This window comes from Podarcis gaigeae (genome assembly GCF_964106915.1).
Source record: "Podarcis gaigeae genome assembly, chromosome: 15".
NCBI lineage: Eukaryota > Metazoa > Chordata > Lepidosauria > Squamata > Lacertidae > Podarcis > Podarcis gaigeae.
The window spans coordinates 22,333,150-22,356,675 of record NC_139692.1 but is presented as its reverse complement, the minus strand read 5'-3'; the positions used below and the strand labels follow the sequence as shown (position 1 = coordinate 22,356,675).

At 45.4% G+C, this 23,526-nt stretch overlaps 1 protein-coding gene across 2 annotated transcripts in view; it reads right to left on the bottom strand.

Annotated features, from left to right (window-relative positions):
* The window catches only part of POU2F3 (POU class 2 homeobox 3), an 85,345-nt gene extending 62,122 nt beyond the window's left edge, over window positions 1-23,223 (bottom strand). Inside the window, exons 1-2 of one of the 2 annotated variants that reach the window (XM_083714088.1) lie at window positions 23,025-23,223; window positions 11,439-11,507 (exon numbers count right to left, since the gene is read on the bottom strand). In XM_083714088.1, coding sequence (XP_083570214.1) covers window positions 11,439-11,507; window positions 23,025-23,052 — 97 coding nt within the window. In that variant the 5' untranslated portion in view covers window positions 23,053-23,223. The remainder of the gene's footprint in view (window positions 1-11,438; window positions 11,508-23,024) is intronic. The other variant, XM_083714089.1, reaches the window with a different exon arrangement.
* Between the last annotated feature and the right edge of the window lie 303 nt (window positions 23,224-23,526).

The window sequence follows — 23,526 nt, the reverse complement described above, 5'->3', positions numbered from 1 at the left end:
CCGTCTGAGTCACTTGTTGCTTTTATCTTTAATTAAAAAATAATAATCAAATGATTATATGCAAAATTTACATATGTGCAATACATTTAAATGAGTCAAGCCCCATATGCCTGCAGCTTAAGCTTATATTAATACCTACATTTTTATACAGTTACAGTATATACATTGTTGTATATATCTGTTTATGCGCTGGTTGCTTCCAGAAACTTGGAGTGTATATGCATATGGCAGGCATATAATATTACATGTATAATAATGTAAACAGCATCAGAGAATTGTTCATATTTTTAGTGGAACTTGGGGTAAAAAACCTCACTTCTCATCAAGACTGAGATATGAATTAGAAAAAAAAATAATCTATATAGATAAGCTCGATGTGAAAATTGTCACATACCCTCCAAGCGTCCCTATTTTAACGGGACACTCCCAGAATTACAGAAGCTTCTGAATTGATCCCAGAATGTCACACACACCATTTGAATGGCAATGTCCATCACCCTGGGGGGGGGGCAGCCCCTTCACATATTTTAGTTGCCTCCTATGCTCCAAGGCCTAACGTACCATATGATTTCTGACTATATATTCTGGGCATTCTGTGTAGGGTTTTTTGGTGTGGTTTTTTTTAAGCATTTGTTACCTTAGCTTTCTACTCTTGTTCCCTCCACCCCGCCCCACCTTTGTCCTTTTTCCATCCCAGGATGTAGTCGTGTAATCACCCTCATTTGAAATTCAAATATTCCTTCTCTTCAATCCTGCATCCCAACTGCCTTCAAGGGGCACTGGGCATATGGAAATTTCCACCCCTGCTTTACCCAGAGCTCCATTATGGAAATCAGCAACCTTATGCAAATTTCTGCTGGCCCCACATCTCCATAGCAACCGACTGCTCCAAAACTTGTTCACTGGAAGCCTTCTCTCCCCGCTTTTTCTTCCCCCAAGCTTTGCTTGTTTGTTTTTAATGCAGAAGTTTGGAACCCACCCAGAAAGTTTTCTTGAAATAGTTTGTGTGGAGGGAGGAGGTTCTGGTGGTTCCTTATTGTTCAAAGCCTAAGGTTGTGTGTGTGTTTGGTGGTGGGGAGGCTTGTGTGAGGAAAAGCTAACATTCCCCATCATTTTGTGTGGGTAAGGGGAGAGAGAGAGAGAGAGAGAGAGAGAGAGAGAGAGAGAGAGAGAGAGATTAAAAAGAAATCAATAAAACTTTACTGGATAAAAGGATAGAACTCGAGAAGAAATAAAATGAAGGGGTTTGTATATCTTGCACAGTGGAAAAACCTCATCCAGAACAACTTTTCCCTGCGACTCCTCCAAACGTCACATCCCAACTATCTTCCTCATGGCAACTAAGTCCCAACTGACCAAAACGTCCACACCAATCCGAGTCGGCGGTCAGTAACAAAATGGACGCCTTAAGTTACGGACTGTGGACTTGTCCACACTTCTACTTTTGCCATGCCTGGAAAGCATGGGTCTGACATACCCTCCAACATTTCTCTGATGAAAATAGAAATGTCCCCGCCAACATTTCGCTGATGAAAATAAGGACACCCCTCCCCTTACCCTTGGAAAACCTGCTCTTTAATGATAGCTCGGAATAAATGGTATTCTGGGGAAAACCCAAATTGCCGTTTTCTCTGATTGAGCACTAAAGAACATTTTTCCCTGGGGAAAAGCTGTGGGACAAGAGAAACTTTGGATAAGCCATGTGTGTTCCCTGCTGTTGCATTTCCTCCAGCCTGCTGTGTTGTTGCTGGCATATTCTGCTCTTTACACAATAACTGTGCATTGGTGGTGGATTCCTTCTGCTTTAGTTTGTTCCATGGTGCATCCCCAATGCTCCCATGTTATTGCTGTCCAGAGGGACTGTAGCACAGCAAATTAATAATAATAATAATAATAATAATAATAATAATAATAATAATAATATATTATTTATACCCCGCCCATCTGGCTGGGTTTCTCCAGCCACTCTGGGCAGCTTCCAACAAAATATTAAAATGCAGTAATGCATCAAACATCAAAAGCTTCCCTAAACAGGGCTGCTTTCAGATGTCTTCTAAAAGTCTAGTAGTTGTTGTTCTCTTTGACATCTGGTGGGAGGGCGTTCCACAGGGCAGGTGCCACTACCGAGAAGGCCCTCTGCCTGGTTCCCTGTAACTTGGCTTCTCGCAGTGAGGGAACCACCAGAAGGCCCTCGGTGCTGGACCTCAGGGTCTGGGTAGAACTATGGGGGTGGAGACGCTCCTTCAGATATTCTGGACTGAGGCTGTTTAGGCCTTTAAAGGTCAGCACCAACACTTTGATTTGTGCTCGGAAACATACTGGGAGCCAATGTAGGACTTTATGTTCCACTAGGTACATAAGCTGGTGGAGGGGGAGTGGTCCCCTGTTGCTGCAACTGCTCCATGGAGTGTTATCTTTGACAATAATCCCTTTACTATCTGCCGTGTGCATTCCTTTGGCTGCAAAGCACTCTTGACGTGATTGTGGATGCCAGGAAGAACTTATGTAGTGATCCTTGGGATGAGATGTTACAAGTGCATCTCCCCAGTGTTGTCTGTGAAATGCTAGAATCAACACATGCATTGCTGAAGGCTGTGCTTTTTGCTTTCCAGATGCTGTATTCAGCGATGCTGAAAAATGCCTGCATCACACCAGTTGTAAAACCAGGAGGACACCTGTTCTTTTTTCATTTTAGGTATACAATAAAACAAGCAAAGATGGTCTTCCTATGGTGTCTTGTCAAACAGTCCAAATGAAACCCCAGCAGCTACAGGTTTTGAAAGGGCAATGAAAGATAGATAAGTTTTTGGCAGGCTGAGATTTGTTTATTGATTTTATAAATAGCCAGGAATCTAGTTTATATGTCCCAGCTATATATATATATATATATATATATATATATATATATATATATATATATATAATGGTTGGTCTTTGTAAAGGGAAGACCGGATTAACTGAAGAAAGGATAGGTGAATTAAGAATCATGTGAATGTGGATCTAATGAATGGAGTCATTTGTTTTGGTCATAGAAAACAATGGGCAATGCAAATGAAAAATTATTATTATGCATTGTAGCAGAGTGAATATTATGCTAAACATTTTTAACACTACTTGATACATTGTGATTTACAGAAATGTAATCTGAAACACTGTTCATGGGGGGAGGCGGGTAATCTATGTTTATATTTACTTTTGTAATACTGTTTGGTATGGATTTTATATATATATATATATATATATTTTGGTGTCCTCGGGTGTCTTCCCGTGTAAAAGTTGGGGTGTCTAGGCGACGTTTCGACGAGGTCTCACTCGTCATCTTCAGGCTGGTGCTTTCGGCTTCTTGTTACTGGAACAGAGCGGGATCTCAATGTTTGAGTTCCTATAAATACTGTAGAGGGGGTGTGGTGTCTAGCCTCCAATGTTCTGGGCTAGACACCACACCCCCTCTACAGTATTTATAGGAACTCAAACATTGAGATCCCGCTCTGTTCCAGTAACAAGAAGCCGAAAGCACCAGCCTGAAGATGACGAGTGAGACCTCGTCGAAACGTCGCCTAGACACCCCAACTTTTACACGGGAAGACACCCGAGGACACCAAAACCTGCATTCCTGTACCCGTGAAAATCTACGAAAGCAAATATATATATATATATATATATATATATATATATATATATATATAAGCTCTATAAAAAGCCCACTATATACTGACTTAGGGTTAATGTACACAAATGTACATGCACTTTTACCAAAGGCAACACAAGACACAACATCTATAGGACGTGACGGCAATCAAATTGGATGCCTTTAAAAGAAGACCCAACAAAATCATGGAGGATATGCCTATGTTCCGTCTCCGTGGTACTGACCTTTCCTTTGCACTTTCTAAGCACAGTCCGCAATTTAAAACTCTGTGTCTGAGTATCCTTTTTTTATTTATATTTTTTGCTCTGGAGCTTTCCCTGTGAAAACCCGCTCTTTAAAGTTCAATCGGAGCAAATGTCAATCTGCAGAAAATCTGAATTGATGTTTGCTCCAATTCATCTTTAAAGAAAGAGTTTTTGTGGGGAAAGTTTGGGGCAAACCCCCACCCCACACTCGGATAAAGGTAAAAGTAAAGGGACCCCTGACCATTAGGTCCAGTTGTGACTGACTCTGGAGTTGTGGCGCTCATCTCGCTTTATTGGCCGAGGGAGCCGGCGTACAGCTTCCAGGACATGTGGCCAGCATGACTAAGCCGCTTCTGGCGAACCAGAGCAGCGCACGGAAACGCCGTTTGCCTTCCCGCCAGAGCGGTACCTATTTATCTACTTGCACTTTGACGTGCTTTCAAACTGCTAGGTTGGCAGGAGCTTGGATCGAGAAACGGGAGCTCACCCCGTCATGGAGATTCGAACCGCCGACCTTCTGATCGGCAAGTCCTAGGCTCTGTGGTTTAACCCACAGCGCCACCCGCGTCCCACACTCAGATACGGAGCATAAAATCACGGACCACTGTCTGGAAAGAGCAGGAATAAGCCCTGACCAAAGGCTGTAATACTTCTGAATATCACTTGCTGGAAACTACAATGGAGGAGAATATTCTGTTTGTAGGTTTCCCATTGGGGCATCTGGTTGGCCCCTGAGGAGGGAGTTGAGCCCTGCGTAATGACAATGGTAGCAATTGGCTTTAAAATATTATCAAGACACCTCTGACAAAGAAGAATAAATAAGGACAGTGATTTTCCAGGATCATAAATGGGGGCTGTACCTGGTAATAAATAACATACATTCCCACAAACCCTGCTTGGTTGGAACAATATTATATCTGAACATTGCTAGCAAACGCCCACACATAGGTGCCCAGAGACGGACAGAGGAGGCATGAATTTGGCATACAGTGTGACCTGTGGTGAGTCCTGAGGGCCTGGCAGAAAGAATCAGAGGGCCACAAGATGTCCCTGACATCCTCACTGCTAAAATACTTATGACGTTTTTTTAAAAATGGGTGTAATTACACCCTGGTGTAAAATGATCAACCTGCACTACTTGACATCAGTGAGAACTAGGCCTCTGTTTCCAGGCAAAATATACTACGGACCACTGCCTGTCAAGAGCTGGGCAGTACCAGTGAGTTTCACTACCATCAGCTGCAGCACAAACATAAGCGCACTTTCCCGAAAAAGCCCAGCAGCTGAAATTTGCCCAAATCTGCTCTAGGGGATATTGCAACAGCTCCCCACCTGCCCAGTGGCGGAGAGGGAAGAAGTTCTCAATGCCCTGCAGTCATTCCGTTATTGTGGCAGGTGTGTTTGAAATGCTCCCTCCTTGCCTGGTTTTTGGTTTAAACTAAAAAGAGAGAGGACTTTCTCTCTCCCTCCCTGCATCACATCCCATATCAAAGAGAAGACACTCCTCTTGGTGAGGAACTGTGTTGTTGCGATTGATCAGAGGGAGATAGCACCAAAGGTTGCCACAGAGTCAGAATCCTCAGCCTACTAGCTTTTGGCATATCCAATAGGGAGGGGCTTGGCGATCAGGGTCTCCCCAAAGGGGACACTACCCAAAATGTGAGTTTTGGGGTGCTGTATGAGATTGTTCACCTGAAAAAGCACTTTTGGGGAACACCATGCCAAAAAAAGGTGTGTTTTGGGGCTCTATGTGAGATTGCAGATCTGGAAAAAACAATCTCAAACATGAGATTGTGGCCTGAAATTGCACAAGAGCAAGGTGCCCAAAATTGTTGCCATGCCCTTGTGGGAAAAAGTGGGATGTCCTGGCTTTTCTGGGGCAGTTGATGGGAGAGAGAGAGAAGGGAGGGGGAGAGAAGAGGTTGTCAGGATACAGGGTAGTCCTTCTCAGTGGAAAGGCAATAAAATGCACAGCAATCCCCCATCTTTCTTTCCAGTATCAATAAAAACAATTGGTGAAATAGCTGAGACCTAATTCCTGCTTTCCCAGGCCTGTGGAAACCAGGTTTTGGGCTGTACAAGGTTCACAGGGAAACAGGGCACAGCTGAAGACAAGCAACAACCTCAGGAGCTCCACTCCCTGATGTTGCCTTCCAGAGAAGGGTGGGAGTGGGGGGAGAAACAGCACGATACACCCTATCCCACCACAGAGACCCATGCAGTAGAGGCTTTGGATGCAAGCTTCAAGGGACTGGCTCATTTCCCAACCTTCTCTCATTATCGAAGGCAGTCTTCACCAACCTGCTGCCTACCCAGGCAGCTGGGGCTGATGGGAGTTGTAGTCCAAAGGTGGTAAAAGAGGTAGCCAGGTGGTAAAAGGGGGCTCTCATGGGGCTGGATTTCAGTTACAAACAGGAAGGGTCCCTCCAGATAGCTGGGGGTTTATTGTGGGTGTATTCAGCAGCATGCGTTGAATTCAGCCTTAGTACATTAGGGGCAGATTTATGCAAGAAGAGTCCCACATAATTCTGCTTTATTAGATGCTCTACAATGCTTCCTGCATTATTGCCTTTTTGAGTGGGGGGTGGTATTCTTGCACTATAGCGCAACAAAAGTTGCAATACTGCTGCTGACGTCACTACTCAGAACATTTGTGGTATGAATGTGGTTAGTGGTTTCCCTCTCTCTCTCTCTCTCTCTCTCTCTCTCTCTCTCTCTCTCTCCCTCTTTCACAACACTAAAACTCATGAACATGCAACCAGGCTCCTTGTGGGTTATTAGATTTATTAGATTTATATATTGCCCTTCATCAAAAGATTTCAGGGCGGGCCAGAAGATAAGAACACAAGATAAAAACCACAAAGAAGCAGCGAAAACAAAAACAACAAAACAATTGCACCCCCAAACACATTTGAAAGGCTGTAGAACATTAATCAGGAAAAGGCCTGGTGAAAGATGAACATGTTTTTTTGCCTGGCACCTAAAGATGTATAATGAAGGTGCCAGACAAACTTCCCTGGGGAGAGCATTCCACAGACGGGGAGCCACTGGAGAAAAGAAAGTAATTCTTCACATTCGTAGTTAAATCATGGAATTCGCTCCTACAGGAGGCAGTGATGGCCATAAACTTGGATGGCTCTAAATGAGGACCTGCCAAATTCAAGGAGATACTAGCTATGATGACCATGATCCACCTCTGAATAACAGTTGTTGGGAATCACAGGTGGGCAGAGTGCTGTTGCGTTCAATTCTTGAGTGCAGGCTTCCCATAGGCATCTACTTGGCCACTTTGATGCTGGACCTGATCCACCACTGGCCTGATCCAGCAGGCTCTTCTTAGGTTTCCAGGAAAATTACGAAACTTCAACTGGAAGTTGTGAGACATGCACTGGTTGGAAACGGAGGATGCCTGCCCTGAAATGCTTGCAGCTGCAAACAGTTTTGAAAGCAAGATCATGTAGAACCATGCATACCAGTGTTGATGAAGTCACAATAAAAACGATGTCTGGTCCTCAACTTAGCCCTTTGATCCTCTGGATAAGTTAATTTTGTTGAAAGAGAAACAGAGTGAGCTTCTTGGGAATGCTAAGCTTCAAACGTGAAGTTTAGCTCCATGAGTGGAGCCAGCAGGTATGGTTATTTCACAAGGGAACTGCATTCTTCACATGCCCTGCAGAGCACAGTCCATCTTTACACCCCAGACCCTACACCTAGCTTGGTCGTTTAGTATGGGGATTCATGGAAGCTGCCTCTGAGTCTGTTTCAAAGGACTAAAACCAGGAATGTGTGGCATGCTCCCCTACCCAATAAATTGGCCTGCTTTTATCTTTCTGCTTTTTTCAGAAGTCATCTGATCTTTCCATTAAGTGGAGCTTTTGAAAAAACACCTCTAGTGAAGAAAAGGAAAAGGTATTGCTAAAAAGAGGAGGAAAAGGGGCACAAATTTGCACAGACTAATTTATAGGCATAGGTGCAAATTTGGGAATGATTATTATATTGAATTCACAGCTCCCCCCCCCCACAGTGGCTCTTTACACATAGCCCAAGCCCAGAAAATGAATCACCCCAAAAAGAGGGGGCGGGGGGGGGAAGACACCAAGTTGCATAAATTTTGTATGGATGCAAATTTAGAAAGAACTACTATAATCTTCTCATCCCTCCCTTCCTACAAACACATACACACCACCAAAAATTACAAAAAGTATCACAAAACGGAAGAGAAGAGAGACCTGGATGAAAAGGTCTCTGCCTTGGGCAATAATTTTGCATTGCTTTTAAAGCTATCCCCAAGTTGTTTTTGTACTGTTTCAAAAACCATTTCGAGCTGTTTTTAATGGGATCCCTGCAGATAGCCTTGAGGCATATGGAAAAGGTGATCCGTACATAAAAAAATAATAACAATGAAGATTTGCAAAAATATTTGCATGTGTTGATTTAGATATATAGATGCCAATTTAGAAAGATGACTCTCATTTCAATTGAAATACAATATATCTCTCCCCCCACATTGCCTCCCCCTTGAAGACAGAATTCCTCCTGTATCGGACCTTCAAACAGAAGATGTTAAAGTAGATCAGGGCTGCATGGCTTATATTGCTTAACCGCTACAGAAGAACCAGTTTTTTTTACCTTAGTGGAAGACACTTAATTTAACCCCTTTTCATATTTGCAATCTCCCTCCTCCGTTCTTCCTATTTTAAAAATAAAGTGTGATGGAGCAGTTTACTCCTAATTGAAGCTAACTCCAAAAAGCAAGTCCCTGCGTGACTCCAAAAAGCAAATCTGCGACTCTAAAAAGCAAAGTGACTTTGGCTATGTACCAGCAAACTACAAGCTAAGGCTAATCTAAGCTGGGATATATATATATATATATATTTACCAATTTAACAGCCAGTTAGGTGGGTGCAACACCTCCACCACCTCCCAGACCCTGGAGGGCAAAGTCTGTCAAATTGGCATTTACAAACCTTGTTGGCTCTATTTCCTCTCGCTGAAATATCTCTGGAAGTGGCTAGCTCAAAGACACGCTTGGCAGCGACTCAAGAAGTGTGTCCAGGGGCATGAGATTTAATTAAATTGGGGCTTTCAACCCATTTGATGATGTGTGCATAAACAGGGCGCTTGGAGTAACATCTGCCGCACCATTGGCCAACCTGCAGTGCCTTGAGTAGATTCGTGGCACACAGTTCAGGCCAGGACACAACCTTGACTGCAGTGTATTGTCAGGCCTCAGCTCTAGCCTGCCTTTCCTGCACAGCCCTGCTACTCATCTTGGCCAGTTAAAACCTCAGGTTTTAACCTCAGAAGAGCCTGCTGCATTACCATCTCAGCCATCACCCTGTTCTCGCAGCGGCCAACCAGATGCCTGTGGGAAACCCACAAGCAGGACCTGAGCCTGAGAGCCCTCTCCCCTCCTGTGGTTTCCAGCAAATAGCATTCAGAAGCCATTACTGTGTCCAACCATGAAGGCACAGTTGAGCCATAAAGGTTAGTAGCAATAGATTGCCCCAGTGGCAGACCCTGGTGTCTCAGATTTCAGCGATGCCAAAATCCAGTGCCCCCACCTCTCGCCTTCCATTCTGAAACATTGTGGTGCTGCCCCCTGTGGCACCCCCGAGGCTCTGCACCAGCAGTGGCATAGCAGGGTTTGCTGGTGCTTGGGGCACATGGGCACGCACATGTACCAGGAGGAGCGGGACACAGAGGGTGAGCAGAGCCTGCTGTGCCTCCCCAGCCCTCACCACGGATGTTGCCAGAAAATCCCCTGGCACCCATGGGTGGGATGAGGAGGACACTACAGCCATGTGGGTGGAAATTGTTCATATGTGCAAACCAAAACTGACATTTTTTGAACACACACACACACACACACACATTGTGTAACCCTTGAAACCCTCCCTTGTATCACCTTCTTTACTCCCGCACAGCACATTCCTTGCAGTCCTAAATAGCCGTGACAATCTCACTGAGGGCCAACAGTGCCAACTTGGAGTGAGGGGGAAAATGACTGAATACCCCCACTCTGTGCCAATTAGAGATCATGCACTGAATATGATGATGTGACCATGAAGTCTTGCTAATTCTGATGCAGGATAATGTGACTGACAGAAAAAAAATAAAAATAAAAATCTGCCCCCTGCCCTTCCTATCCACACAGAGCCCTCAAGGCAGATAGCAATATTCATTCATGAACACCTGGACAACAATGGCAACTGTGTACACACTTAACCTGGGAGTAAGGACTTGCTGCTGAGTAGTCATCATCATGTGAAATAGAGACCTCCATTCCCTTCACAGAGCTATTTCTCGAAGTGGACTAGCAATCAATCCCTTTTCCTAGGGAGCTGTGGGAATTGTAGTACTGTGAGGTGAATAGGGGACTCCTAATAACTCTCAAAAACACCCTTAACAAACTGCACCCCCCAGAATTCTTTGGGGAAGCTATGACGGTTTAAGGTGGTATGATACTTCCTTAAAGGTATAATGCAGGTAGGACCTAAATCTAAGAAAGAAAAACAGAGAGAGTTGGGATGGGAAGTGCCAATTCAGGGAAGGCACAGGTGACATAGAAAAGTCCGGTGGGCCAATATACTAGCCCAGGAGTAGATGGTTCCCCACCCTGTGCTAAGATTTAGACCTGGCAGAAACTTAGCATGCGATACAAAAACACCTTTTGTGTTTTGCCCCGACACTGAAAAAAAGGCACAAAATTTGATGTGACATTTTCAGTGCGAGCTTAAGTGTTCTAGAGTTCACCTTTGGACATAGAGCAGGCAAATGTTTCGCAAGTTTGAAAGATTTTCCGTTTGACTGGTGTGATACTTAGAGGTATAAACATTCACCAAATCTAGATCACCAAGAAACTGGACGACAACAGAAGCAGAATACTTCCTTGGAGATGTGTTCTCTGTGTGAGTCAGCTGTGGGGCTGACACTGCTTGTGGGTTTTCAGTGTTAAAAGACAGAGGCCCCCTAAGCCTTTTGAAAACAGCACTTATTCATCTGGAAGGAAACAGCCCTGCATTACGAAAACTGCTTTGACCTTAATAACCCACAAAATGTTTGTCCCTGTTCTTGTTTGGGCTTTATTAACACACTTTTAGAATGACAGGATGACCTCACCTTGCCTGGGTTTCTGATGGTTAAGATGGTGATATTGCAACCAGCCAAATCATCTGGATGGGTTGCTTTTGAGCTGGGCCAGCATGGAGACTTTGGCCCAAGCTGGAAGGTTTAGCGGGAGACAGGAGAGGTTTGTCTGGTTCATCTGTTTGGTTGGGGGCCATATATCACTGAAAGACTCAACTGGAATCTTTAAACTGGCATTGCAGGGATCAAAACCACCTCTAACGAACTGAGAAACATGTGCCCTGCTCTCTCATTTCATCATGCTTCTGTGTAATAAAGTGATAATGGCCCCGAATATTATGGGAGAAGGTTTATGAGGAAGCTGTCACAATTCAGCCCTCCTTTTGAACTCCATCTGCCAATGCCCTGAGCTGGAACTAAAGCCCAGGGGACTGGGAAAAGAGAAACTGTCTTACCAGGTTCTATGAGACTGCCTTCATGCTGCGAATCTGTGGAATCTGCCACATCACCACTCATCTTGATATCTAAAAATGTGAAGCAAGCTGGTTTTAATAGCAGAGCACAACCCACCCCCCACACCTGTGCCTCTTCATTGAGTGCGTCATTATAATAATATACCACCAAGCTTTTGAATCCCCAGTTCCTACACATCCAGCCTCAGGAATATTCATAAGCTTGGGCAATGCTGTGCCTTCCTCCCTTCTGTGTCTCTCCCCTCTCCATTCATCTTCTGTGCCTTCATTCATCTTTTAGACTTCTCCTTCATTCATTTTCCTGATCATAGGTCAGGCAAGATGGATGGCAAAGGCTGGAGAACAGGAACAGGCCTTTCCAGATGGGCTTTCCTTCTTGAGACTGGGGAACCCCAGGAGGAAAATACTGCTCCATGATGGCGCCTTGAGCCTAACAGCCAGGAAGCATGATTCTCTCTAATGTAGGCATTCGGCTGATATCTAAGGTACTGCAAATCGTTCAGCAGACCAAAGCTCAGTGATTAGAGCATCTGCTTTGAATGCAGAAGGCCTTAGGTTCAATCACTGGCATTTCCAGGACAGGCTGGAGGAGACACTTGGCTGAAACTCTGGAGAGCTGCTACCAGTCAGTGTAGACAATACTGAGATGGACCAATAGATGGACCATTTTGCCCCCACTCAGTTTGGCATTGGTCTTTCTTTCATGGCTATGATTTTAAGCAATTTACCCTGGAAATTACTGTTCCTGCCTCCAGGGTCCTGGATTCCAGATCTTCATTTACCAGAGTTCACCATGTATGAATTTGGAGGCTTGCGACCCATCACAGAATATGGACGCATTCAGATGTGGGGAATGTGGCATTTGTTTTCATGATTATAATGCTGGTGTTTCTATCCCATTTTCTAACATTCCTTTCACTCTGCAGTACCTGTTGCATTGTGGAACGGTGGCTTTTTGACTGATATACTGGTGCACTGTACTAAATTTCATTCACACTGGTGGTGCAGCACAGTAACAGAAGTCACTGAACAACATCACTACTCCTCTGTCTTTTCTGCACATGCCTGCTTCTGCTTCCCCATGAAAACACCAATGCACTTCAAGACCCTGCATATTACCCCAGATTTTGTCACTTTATTCCCTCAATGTTCCTGGTTAAGGGAGCTGCAAATGCAATTTAAAAACACAGGAATGAGTACTGAACATTCCATTACTTTGCTGCAAGTGGCTTTTACATGACGTGAAAGCGCAACTATAACACGAAAATTAATGGTTAGGGAAACTTCGGGGACAGGGAATGAACTGCTGTGTGAATGCAGCCTATGTCCCACATATTGGGAGTGGGTGGTGCTGTGGTCTAAACCACTGAGCCTCTTGGGCTTGCTGATTGGAAGGTCAGGAGTTCCAATCCCCATGACGGAGTGAGCTCCCATTGCTCTGTCCCAGCTCCTGCCAACCTAGCAGTTTGAAAACACACCAGTGCAAGTAGATAAATAGGTACTGGTGTGATGGGAAGGTAAACAGCATTTCTGTACACTCCGGTTTTCCATCATGGTGTTCTGTTGTGCCAGAAGCAGTTTAGTCATGCTGGCCACATGACCCGGAAAGCTGTCTGTGGACAAATGCTGGCTCCGTTGGCCTGAAAGCGAGATGAACGCCGCAACCCCATAGTTGCCTTTGACTGGACTTAACCATCCAGGAGTCCTTTACCTTTACCTACAGGTATGTCCCACATTTTCTTCTCAATGGGTATAGAACCAGGTGCAGAAAAGAAGAAGCCCACATTTAAATAAACCTGGATAGCTTTGGAAGGGCACCTTTAACTCTTTGCATCCTAACTGGAAGAGTACTGGGTTTTTGTTGTGTGTTTTTTTTTGTAAGAAACAATTTGCATAAGCTTCCACTAGCCAATTCCCTGGAGGGTTTTTGGGTTTTTTTGAGAACAGGAAAGTGATTTGCATCAGTTAATAACACTATTTATAACACTCGCTCGCTCTGTGCCTGTTCTCTGCGGTTTTGCCAGGTGAGCTCTCCATTAAAGAGACATCACTCGGAATCAGGCAAAACTCCGTGATATGTAATTGTTCTCGTCAAACATACCAAGAAGGAAATAATTGACATAGCTTTTTTCATATCCCCCGCATGTTACAAGACCGCAGAGAACCAATCCAAGGATAACAAAAGATAATCTGAAGGTTTAGGAAATGAGAAGGGTTGACAAAGGAGCTTGAAAGAAGTATCAAAGCTCCATCTCGGAAGAGTGTGACTTGTGGCAGCTTCAAATCTTGCTAAAAATGATGAACACAGGAAGCTCCCATTTACTGACTTGGACCATTGGTCCATCTAGCCCAGTATTATCTACAGCATCTGGTAGCAGCTCTCCAGGGTTTCAGACAGGACCTATTTTCTCAACCCTAACTAGAGATGCTGGGGATTGAACCGAGTCCTTCTGCATGCAAAGCAGATGCTCTATCCCTGAGCTACAGTTCCTCCCTTTTAAAAATCGGTACTTGTGGGATGGGCAAGACAATGCTTTTTTCATGCCTTCTCACATGGAACAGTTTAGCAGGCCAAGAGGACTTCAAGGGCAGCCATATCTCCCCGCCCTCCAAGCATCCCTATTTTCCAGTTTCCGATTTGATCCCGGAATGTCCTGCTTTTCCCTAGGACATTCCTATTTTCATTGGAGAAATGTTGGAGGGTATGTATCAGATCCGGGCCTGGAGTTATCCAGACCAGACTCCCTAGTCAAGGGTCTTGAACTGCATAGGTAGAAGGTCTTGCACTGTGGACAAACAATGGCCATGATGCTAGGCTCCAAGGAGGTATTTATCCCAGTTCTGCCCAATCCGAAGGCTTCATATTGCCTGCCAATCACAGGGGCTGATGTCACACACAGAGAGATACAACTATTTCCGTCCTAAGGCTGAGGGGCCTCACCATACACACGCAGTCCTAGGTAGCTCACTGCATGGAGTTCATGTGCCAGTTCATGGATTCCTGGGGCAAGTCCTCAACAGCATGAATATCATTGAATAAACCCTGAATTTGGTATCTGGCTCATCAGCGCTCTGGGTACTTGTACACAAAGCATTCACCGGGAACACCGATATGGTGGCAGTCAGATCCAGATCCAAAGAACACTCATATACTCTTGAAATCTCCTGCTCAGGGGTAGCATTTCTGCCTTGTATCCAGAACGTCCCAGGTTCAATCCCCCGTATTGCCAGTTACAGCTGGGAGAGACTCCTGCCTGAAGCACTGGAGAGCTTCTGCCAGTCAGTGTAGACACTATTGAGCTAGATGGACTGACGTTTCAACTCAGTACAAGGGAGCTTTCTATTTTCCTATACTGTACTTTCTCTGGACATGAAGGTTTCATTTATCCATTAATGGTGGTTGGCAGATCTAACCTTTGCCATGAAGCTTCCTCATCTAGTTGTAACGTAACCTCAAGACTGGACTACTGCAATGCACTCTGTGTGGGGCTGCCCTTAGGTCTGGCCTGGAAGCTTCAGCTGGTACTGAATGCTGCAGCTAGACTGGTGATGGGAACTGTCTACCACCAGAACATGACACCGGGGTTGAAAGCACTGGTTTTCCATCAGGTACTGGGTCTGGTTCAAGACTCTTATACTGGTGTACAAAGCTGTAGATAATGTAGGTGCAGTATGTCCCAAGTCAATCACTGAAACAAGAAGTTGTGCCTTCAGTTGTGGGTCTATCTCTGTGGAACTCCCTTCCACTAGAAATCAGGCAGCCATTGGCACTGCTGAGTTTCAGGCACCTGGTTAAATCCAGCTTATTTCAGGAGGCCTTTCCATCACAAGAGTTCCTCTGATGTTTTAATTTGTTTTTCTGAAGTTCTTTGTTTCAGCCACAAAACTTACTGCACGATCCTGGGCCATTCACCGCCTCTCAGCCTAAGCCTACCTCACAGGGTTGTTGTGGTGATAAAATGGGGAAGGGGAGAATCTTGTAGGCTACCTCTTGCTCCTAGACCAACCCCCTGCAAAGCAGGAATATGCAGCTGTCCCATGTGGGGATTGAACTTGCCACCTTGGCGTTATCAGCACCATGCTCTAATCAACTGAGCTACAGAGACTTGTGCTAAATACATCAGAGCTATTGCCAACTTCAGGAACCCCAGTTGGAGCACATTCAGCCCAGGAACACCTGCTCTCAGTCCTGGCCTGGCCCTGGTACAGAGAACAGATCTCTGATCGGGATATGCCTGGAGCTCTTGCCAACCTGCCCGATGTAATTAAATTGGATCTAACATCAAACAGCCTCGTTATGGTAACTGGAGGATGGTATCACGTGTAGCAAGACTAGCCAACCGCCCTGGAATTCCAACTGTGTAAACACCTTCAGACCTGAAGCTATAAGCCAACTGAACTGCTGGAAATGTAGGTTAGGAAGTGGGTCTGGCTCAAGAGGAGTTTGCTGGCTTGACACACCAGGCCCAGCTTGCCAGAGATGGGAAGGGTGACCTTTCCTTCTCCTGCCCATTCCTCCTGGCACTGTCACTGCATGAGAAATCCCAAGCGGAAAGTGAGATGCAAGTTCTTCCTATGGCAACTCCAGTGCCTTTGAAAGGGAAGAGCTGGCCCTCAATGTCTTGCACAACCAAGCCAGACTAGTCAGTTTCATTACCACACAGAGCAAGTTTCGCCCATCAGCATTCCCACACAGCAACCTTGCTTCAGTTGGACTGCAAGACAAAGTGATTCTGCAAAGCCAAAGAGGAGCAGCGAGTAGGCTTTTTTAATAATAATAAAAAAAGCCTGCTGCTACCTGCACTGCAGAAGAGGCAAGCAACCTTTCAGTTTAACATAAAAAAACTCGAAAGTGAGTGTCCCCTTCAAGCCAGAGGATTTGCTACAAGCCAAAGAGCAGAAGATGGGGAAGGAGGCTGGTTTTGACATTTTTGCTGTTGCCTCCTGTCCCACCAAAGAGGACCAAAGCAGGATTTCAGTTTGAATTTTATAGAAAAATCTCTCAAAAGTGACTTGCCTCTTCAGCAAATGGAAATACCTCTGGCTGTTCAACACTCCCTCACCCCCTGCAACGCTTTCCATCACAGTCTCTTAGGGCCCATCTGAAAGTGTACCAAAACTACTGACAATCCCCAGAACACATTAAATGCCCAACCAACTTTGTCAAATCTGGCTCAACTGACCCCACACATGTCTACTCACTCCCACTAAGTTCAATCGGATTTACTCCCAGGTAAATGAGTAGAGAGTTGAAGGACTGAAGTTCTGTAAGGTGAGATATTCATGTTGCCAATTAGCAGGTGGCTTTCTCCTGTCATTTCTGTGCGCTGTTGATGGTTTCTCTGGCTACCTACTGCATTGTTAGTCATTAGCCCAAAAGCATGGTGAAAGAACACTTCAACATGAGTTACTTGTTTCTCACCAAGGCAGAGCAAAATGGTGGTTTGAATCACACTATTCACATAGGAAGAGTCCTCAATCTCCAATTCCAGTTAATCTTCCTACAATTGTTTTCAATTATCCATAAGGCATGTTTCAGAATATAAGAAAAGCTCATATATCGGAGAGGTCAAACTCTTTGTATTGTTTCTGCTGGAAAACCCCTCAAAAACCTCAAAATCGGATAATTTTCTGCTAACAATCTCTTTTACTTTGTTTAAAAACATTCCAATGTAGCTTTTCAGGCAACAACAGAAAGCCCATCATTCCCTTTATTTCCGATGTTCAGGTGTGAGTGCCGATCCAATAGAAACATCCACATAGAACTGGGTTGCAGTAGTACAAAAATCTTTTAGGGGAGGGGAACCTTCAGTGTGATGAGAAGGGCCCCTCCCAAAAAAACAACATCCCAAGCATGTACATCGGCCACAGAATGCTGGCTAAATGTTGAGTGGGAGAGAAAATGGAACGGAATGACCTGGAGGAGGGCAGGGCTGGCTGGCTGACTGGCAGGCATACTAAACACTAGCACTCTGCACTGCAAAATTGTGTTGCAGGTCCCACTCATTCACCACTCTGTGCCTTTGTGTCTTTTCACCATGGGAGACAGTAGCTTGTCAAATAGCCCCAAAGATAAGTGGATTTCTTTGGAATTTGCCTCTCTCTGTGCTCTGCTTCTCCATAATCAAAGAGAATTTCTAAAATCAAATGCTGGATTTGAGCAGGTACCTTTTAGCATTTTGAATGAAGAACACCAGAACCACATAGCTGCTAAACCCTGCTAATGACCCATCCATTCCGCAACCTCTGTTTCCCACAGAAGCCAAACAGATGGCTCCAGAAAACTCACAGGCAGGGCATGAAGGCAGCAGCCCTCTCCCACTCATATTTGTAAGGCCCCTGCAGGAGCAGACCAAAGGCCCATCTAGTCCAGCATCCTATTCACACAGCCCAAATGCAGAACCTGAGCACAACAGCACGTAGAACATAGCCTTATCCCCCATAAATGTGCCTAATCCTCTTACAAAGTTGTTTCCAGGTCCCCATCTCACTCTGTATTGATCTAACACTGCACGGAGGGGGGAGACTGCTATCTTGATGCAATTGTGGTTGCACCTTTTCGTATGACGTTCCATTGACTATCATATGAGTTCCTGCACACTAGGGGACACTTGGCAAAAATGAATCTTTATGCAATTATGTGTACAAATTACATTAAAGCCAGCTTTTTTGCATTGTTTTTTCAAAGCATGCTGCAAGAACACTGAAAGAATTAAGTAAAGGAATCGACCCATTAGTGTGGCAGCAATCAATTCCCTGGAACTCCTTGCCTATTGATATTAGGCAAGTGCCTTTGTTTTGCTTCCTAAAATCCTTTTTTCTTTAGGAAAGCCTAACCAGGCATACCATTTTTATTATGTATGCTTGTTACTTAAATAGTTGAGTTTAATCAACAATTTCATAGAATCATAGAATTGAAGAGTTGAAAGACACCCAAAGTGTTGCCTAGTCCAACCCTCTGAAATGCTAAAGAGCTCCTGACAAACAGCCACTCAAGCTCTGTTTAAAAACTTTCAGTGAGTGAGGGAGAGGCCATCACATTCCCAGATAGTCCATTCCACTATCGGGTAGCTCTTACCACCAGAAAGTTTCCCCTGATGTTTAAATGGAATATCCTTTCTTGTAATTTGAACCCATTAGTTTGGGTCCTCTCCTCCGGAGCACCAGAAAACAACCTTGCGCCATGTGACAATTCTTCAGATATTTGAAGATGGCTATCATATCAGCACTCAGTCTTCTCCAAGCAAAATATACCCAACTCCCTCAACCATTCCTCATAATTTGATGTATATAATCATGCCTGATAGTTTTCAGTTTTGAATTTTATGAGCATTTTTCTTTTCCTTACATGCAGGCTCCCCCCCCCCCCGATTAAGTGGTATATAAATCTCATGGGACAGATAAAAAAATAACTAAATAAGGGGAATGAAAGCTGTAGCAAACTAAACCGGCACACAGAATTCAGTACCTAATTGGGATTCATTTACTTTTTAAAGAAATCCCCCGATGAATGGAGGTTTCCTAAGGCACTGGCTCCAGTTGAGAAACAGGACCAAGTTAACAGAGAACTGCAGAAACCTTCCTCAAGAAGCCTTCCTCAAGAGCACATGGCAATGCTTGTGGCAGGAATAAACTCGGGATTTCACAGCTAATCAATACTAAACCACTTAATCACTAAATGATACTAGTTGTCTAAGGATTATTCTATGGATATGTCTAAGCTATAAAACTAAAGCACCCCCCTTTTTGGTGATACTCTTGTGTGGTCAATGGGCTCACTGCTATCTTGAAAATTACGTTGCTTGGCTAAATAAACAAGTGCCGAATATTCTGTGGGAAGCTTAGTTGTGCAGGATTTTCACAAACACAACACTGCAATGTTTGCCAGCACGTAGGATTTTGATGTTCACATATCCAAGATCACATCTCCTTCTTCTCCACCTCCACCACAAGGGCCAGCTGCCGTGTTTGTGATAAGGCTTAGAAGATTCATGAGAGAGATAGCAGTTCATCATACGGCACATGGCTAAAATAGGGCATTCACTCCCCCAAGATGTAGTGATGGCCCCCCAACTTGCATGGCTTTCAAAGAGGACAAGACACATTCATGGAGGACAAAGCTATCAATGGCTACTAACCCTGGGGATTATGTTCTAACTCCACTGTCAGAGTTCTGGATTCTGGTTGCTGGGAACTGCAGGAGGGGAGAGTACTGTTGTGCTCAGGTCCTGCTTGAGGGTTCCCCACAGGCATCTGATTGGCCACTGTGAGAACAGGATGCTGTACTAGGTGGGCCATTGGCCTGATCCAGCAGGCTCGTCTTCTGCTCTTATAGCTAATATCTTTCCTGCCAAACTCTATGGATGCTAGTCAACTGGCACGCTCCCAGTTTCATGCCATATCCTTAAGCTCATGTTTCTAAATTAGTTGCCCTTCCTTCCTTTGAACATGGCAAGGCAAAACTCAGAGTGCTGCCCATGGCCAAGTGAAATCTTCACTGAGAGAAAGTTACCCGTGAGCATAGGAAAATAGGTTGTACTTTCTGAGTTACACAAACACACACATATATTCATGAACCGCTAATGTGTTGACAGCTCAGCTGATTCAGAGATAGTCCTAGAATTCCTTCTTTTCTAACCAACTCGTTGCTATGGGTTCATCTTAAAGAAAGCCTAAACAAACTTTAGCAAAGGCTATACAATATTATTTTTATTATTGCAAACCAGTGGCTCTGTAGGCATATAAGTATGCAATAAAAACCACAGCCAAACATGAAACATTTCAATGGTGACCTTAAGTCAGGAATGGGGAACCTGTGACCTTCTTGATGTTCTTTGGACACTCAAATGCGGAACATAGGAAGCTACATTATAGCGAGTCAGACCATCTAGGTCAGTACTGCACTGACTGTCAACGGCTCTCCAAGATTTCAGGCATGGATATTCCCAGCCCTACCTGGAGATGCCGGGGATTGAACCTGGGACCTTCTGCAGGCAAAGCAGACGCTCGACCCCTGAGCAACGGTCTTTCCCATGAGCTGAAGTCCAACAACCTCTAGAGGGCTGCAATTCCCTCTCCCTTGCTTTAAAACAAAACAGCTTTAGCAGACAGACATGGGGGCAGAGCTCTAGAGATGTGACGCCACCACAAATAAGGCCCAGTCAGTGGTAGCTGTCCCACATCTCTTGGGAAGGTGGGGGAATCAGAAGATGAACTAAAACAAAAACCTCGCCTAATGGGCAGGTTCATGCAGTCCTTCCCATGATCTGTTAAGAGGAGGAGTGGACAACCTCTGCCCCTCCAAATCCCATCAGCCACCATAGCTAATGGTCAGGGATGATGGGAACTGGAGTCGATCTAAAGGACTAGAAGTTGCCCAGCTGCAGGCCTTCCAAGTGCCCCTATTTTCCAGGGACAGTCCCAAATATACAGAAAGTGTCCCGGTTTCCGATTTGATTCCAGAATATCCCGCTTTTCCTTAGGATGTCCCTGTTTTCATCGGAGAAATGTCAGAGGGTATGCAGCTGCAGTTTAGGGCTTCTAGGCCCAACCCAGCCCTTTAAAACTGGGAATGGAAATAAACAGAAAGCCTGGAAGCAGGGCTGAAATGTGTTCCTAACAGCCTCACAGCTGTGTTCTGAACTGGTTGTAGTGCCTGGGAAGACCTGTGTGAAGCACATTGAGAAATCTGGTGCAGATGTTATTGTGGCCAACTCGCATGTTGCATCATGCTTAGCCTTTCGCTCAAAAATTTTGCTCAGGATGTTGCTGCTCAGGTCCGTGACTTTGTGCTGCCAGCAAAAAAGCAGCCTGCGGCAGGTCAGTGTCCTGAATGGACAAACAAGGTTGAGAATGTCCATTTTGGATTCAGTGTAAAAGAGAAACCACTGGCTGCCCACAAGCAGCTGTGCTATGAAGCCAACTGCAGATGCCTGATATCTCTTAAGCGACATGTGCACCAGATGTTTAAAGCACATGATGTTCCCACCTTGCAAAGAATCCTCTGTGAGAGGGAAACTACAGTTTCCAGGATCCTCTGGGGAGAAAGCCATGTGCTTCAAATGCACATTAAATGTATGTCATGCCTGCAACGGTATGGAGATGCCCGGATCTTTGAACAATGTGCAGTCAAGAGGATTTGGCATCACACGGCACTGAAGCTCTGAAATGAGATAGCTGATAACTGTGCCACATGTGCAGGGCTAAAGTGTGAGATTGGTAGGAATACCCCCTGGGCTGGGAATCCAGGAATCAGCTTGGCCCACTTCTAAATTGTGTCACCTTTTATTTTGCATTGTGACACCCCATGGTGTCTGAAACATCTGGGAGCTGAAGGTCAGCAAAGGTTGGTTCCCCATCCTTCAATTCAAAAGTGAGAAAGACAACATCTCCACCACCTGACTCCAGGTGTGTGTGGTTTCCCTCTGTGAGGCTGGGAAGCTGGTATGGATTGCTTTGTCACAAGGGGGAAAGCACTCAGCACAGGTTCAGGGGCTCTGTTGATGCTTTGTATTCTCTCAGTTGTCAAACACAGGCTTCAAAGCATAGCTTGGGTTAGACTGGGGGGGGGGGGGAATTGCCTAGTCCTCAACTAGGTCTTCCTCCAGCTTTTAATTTGTTTAGGTACACAGGGAAGCTACATAACACATACCAGACCATTGGCCCACCTAGATCGGTGCTGTTTGCACTGAATGGCAGCTGCTCTCCTGGATTTGAGATGAAATGTTTCACAGGAGGCCAGGGAGGTTGGGATCAGCTTTAAAAAACTGTATCTTAAAAAAGATCAGCTCAAAAGGAAAGAAAAGAAAAGAAAAGAAAAGAAGAAAAGACGAGTCTTCCTTTCCTTATCTATAGCCACACACAGCAAGAAGCTGCCAAAGACAACAACCCAGCTGGGTGTGTGGACATAAGGAAAGCTGCTTCTGCCTCTGTTTAAATCTACAAGTTTCTCTGTCTGCCTTCCTAACCATCATCACACTGCATGCTGCTGCCTCTGAGCCAAGGTTTTGCTCCAGAACTACGGTATTTTTTTAATCTGTGCCAGTTGAGCACAGCCTTGGAAGGAGAGAGTATTCCTGGGCATGTGCAGACATCAACTTGCAGAGTCTACCGCCTGCAGCGGCCCCTGCATTCCTCAGAGCAGAAAGGATGGGGAGAGAGCCTTCGGGTCAAAGGACACGATGGCCACACTCAGCTCCAGGGCCTGTCAGATTCTGATGCTCCTGGGTCTCCCTGGCGTAGGCTAAGGTAGCATACTGAGTCTGATCCCTCTCTCCTCCCTGTCCCACCGGAGCTGATTCCTAACAGCACAACCCACCAGCCTCACCTAATCCAGTTGCTGTTCTCATTCCCCCCCCCTCTCTCACACACAAACAGGCATGTGCAGATCAAAACAGTGAGAGATCAGAGCAAACAGGAGCTTGTTTGGGGTGGAACTGACGGATCCAGGTGCCCCGAGGGACTTTCTCAAGGGTAAAGCTTGGAAGCCAGCCTCCATCCCCAGCCTTTCCAAGAGAACAAGTCGAGCCATCCTGCTCCCTCTCCGCCTCGCCTCCGGAGGGCCCTTACCTGCGTGCCCCGGGTCCAGATTCACCATCCTGCCGGCTGAGAAGTACCTGCCGCAACCTGGCCAGCCCCCGCCCAAAGTGGTGGCCCGTGGGGTTGCCAGCTTCCCTCTGCCCCCTCCGCCAAGGTTCCCCCCTTGCTGCTGCTGCTTCCTCCTCTCTTGCCAGCTGCTGCTGCTGCTGCTGCTCCTAGCACCTCTGGCTCAGCAATGCTTCTTGCCACACTGAGGCAGGTGAGCACATTGCCTTGCTGGGACCGCACCCCCTCACACTAGTCATCTTGGGCAACAGGGATCATGGTTTTTTTATATATATTATTATTAAAAAACAACACACACACACAAATACATCCTAGGAACCTGGCAGGAGGCCCATGCAAAGCAGGCAATTTGCATATTAGTAACCTCACTTGGGCAGAGTCCCTGCAGCACTGGCAGAAGGGAGGTGTGGCAGGAGAGAGCATGGAGGTGTGTGTGTGTTTATGTGCGGGTTGGAAAAGCAGGCAA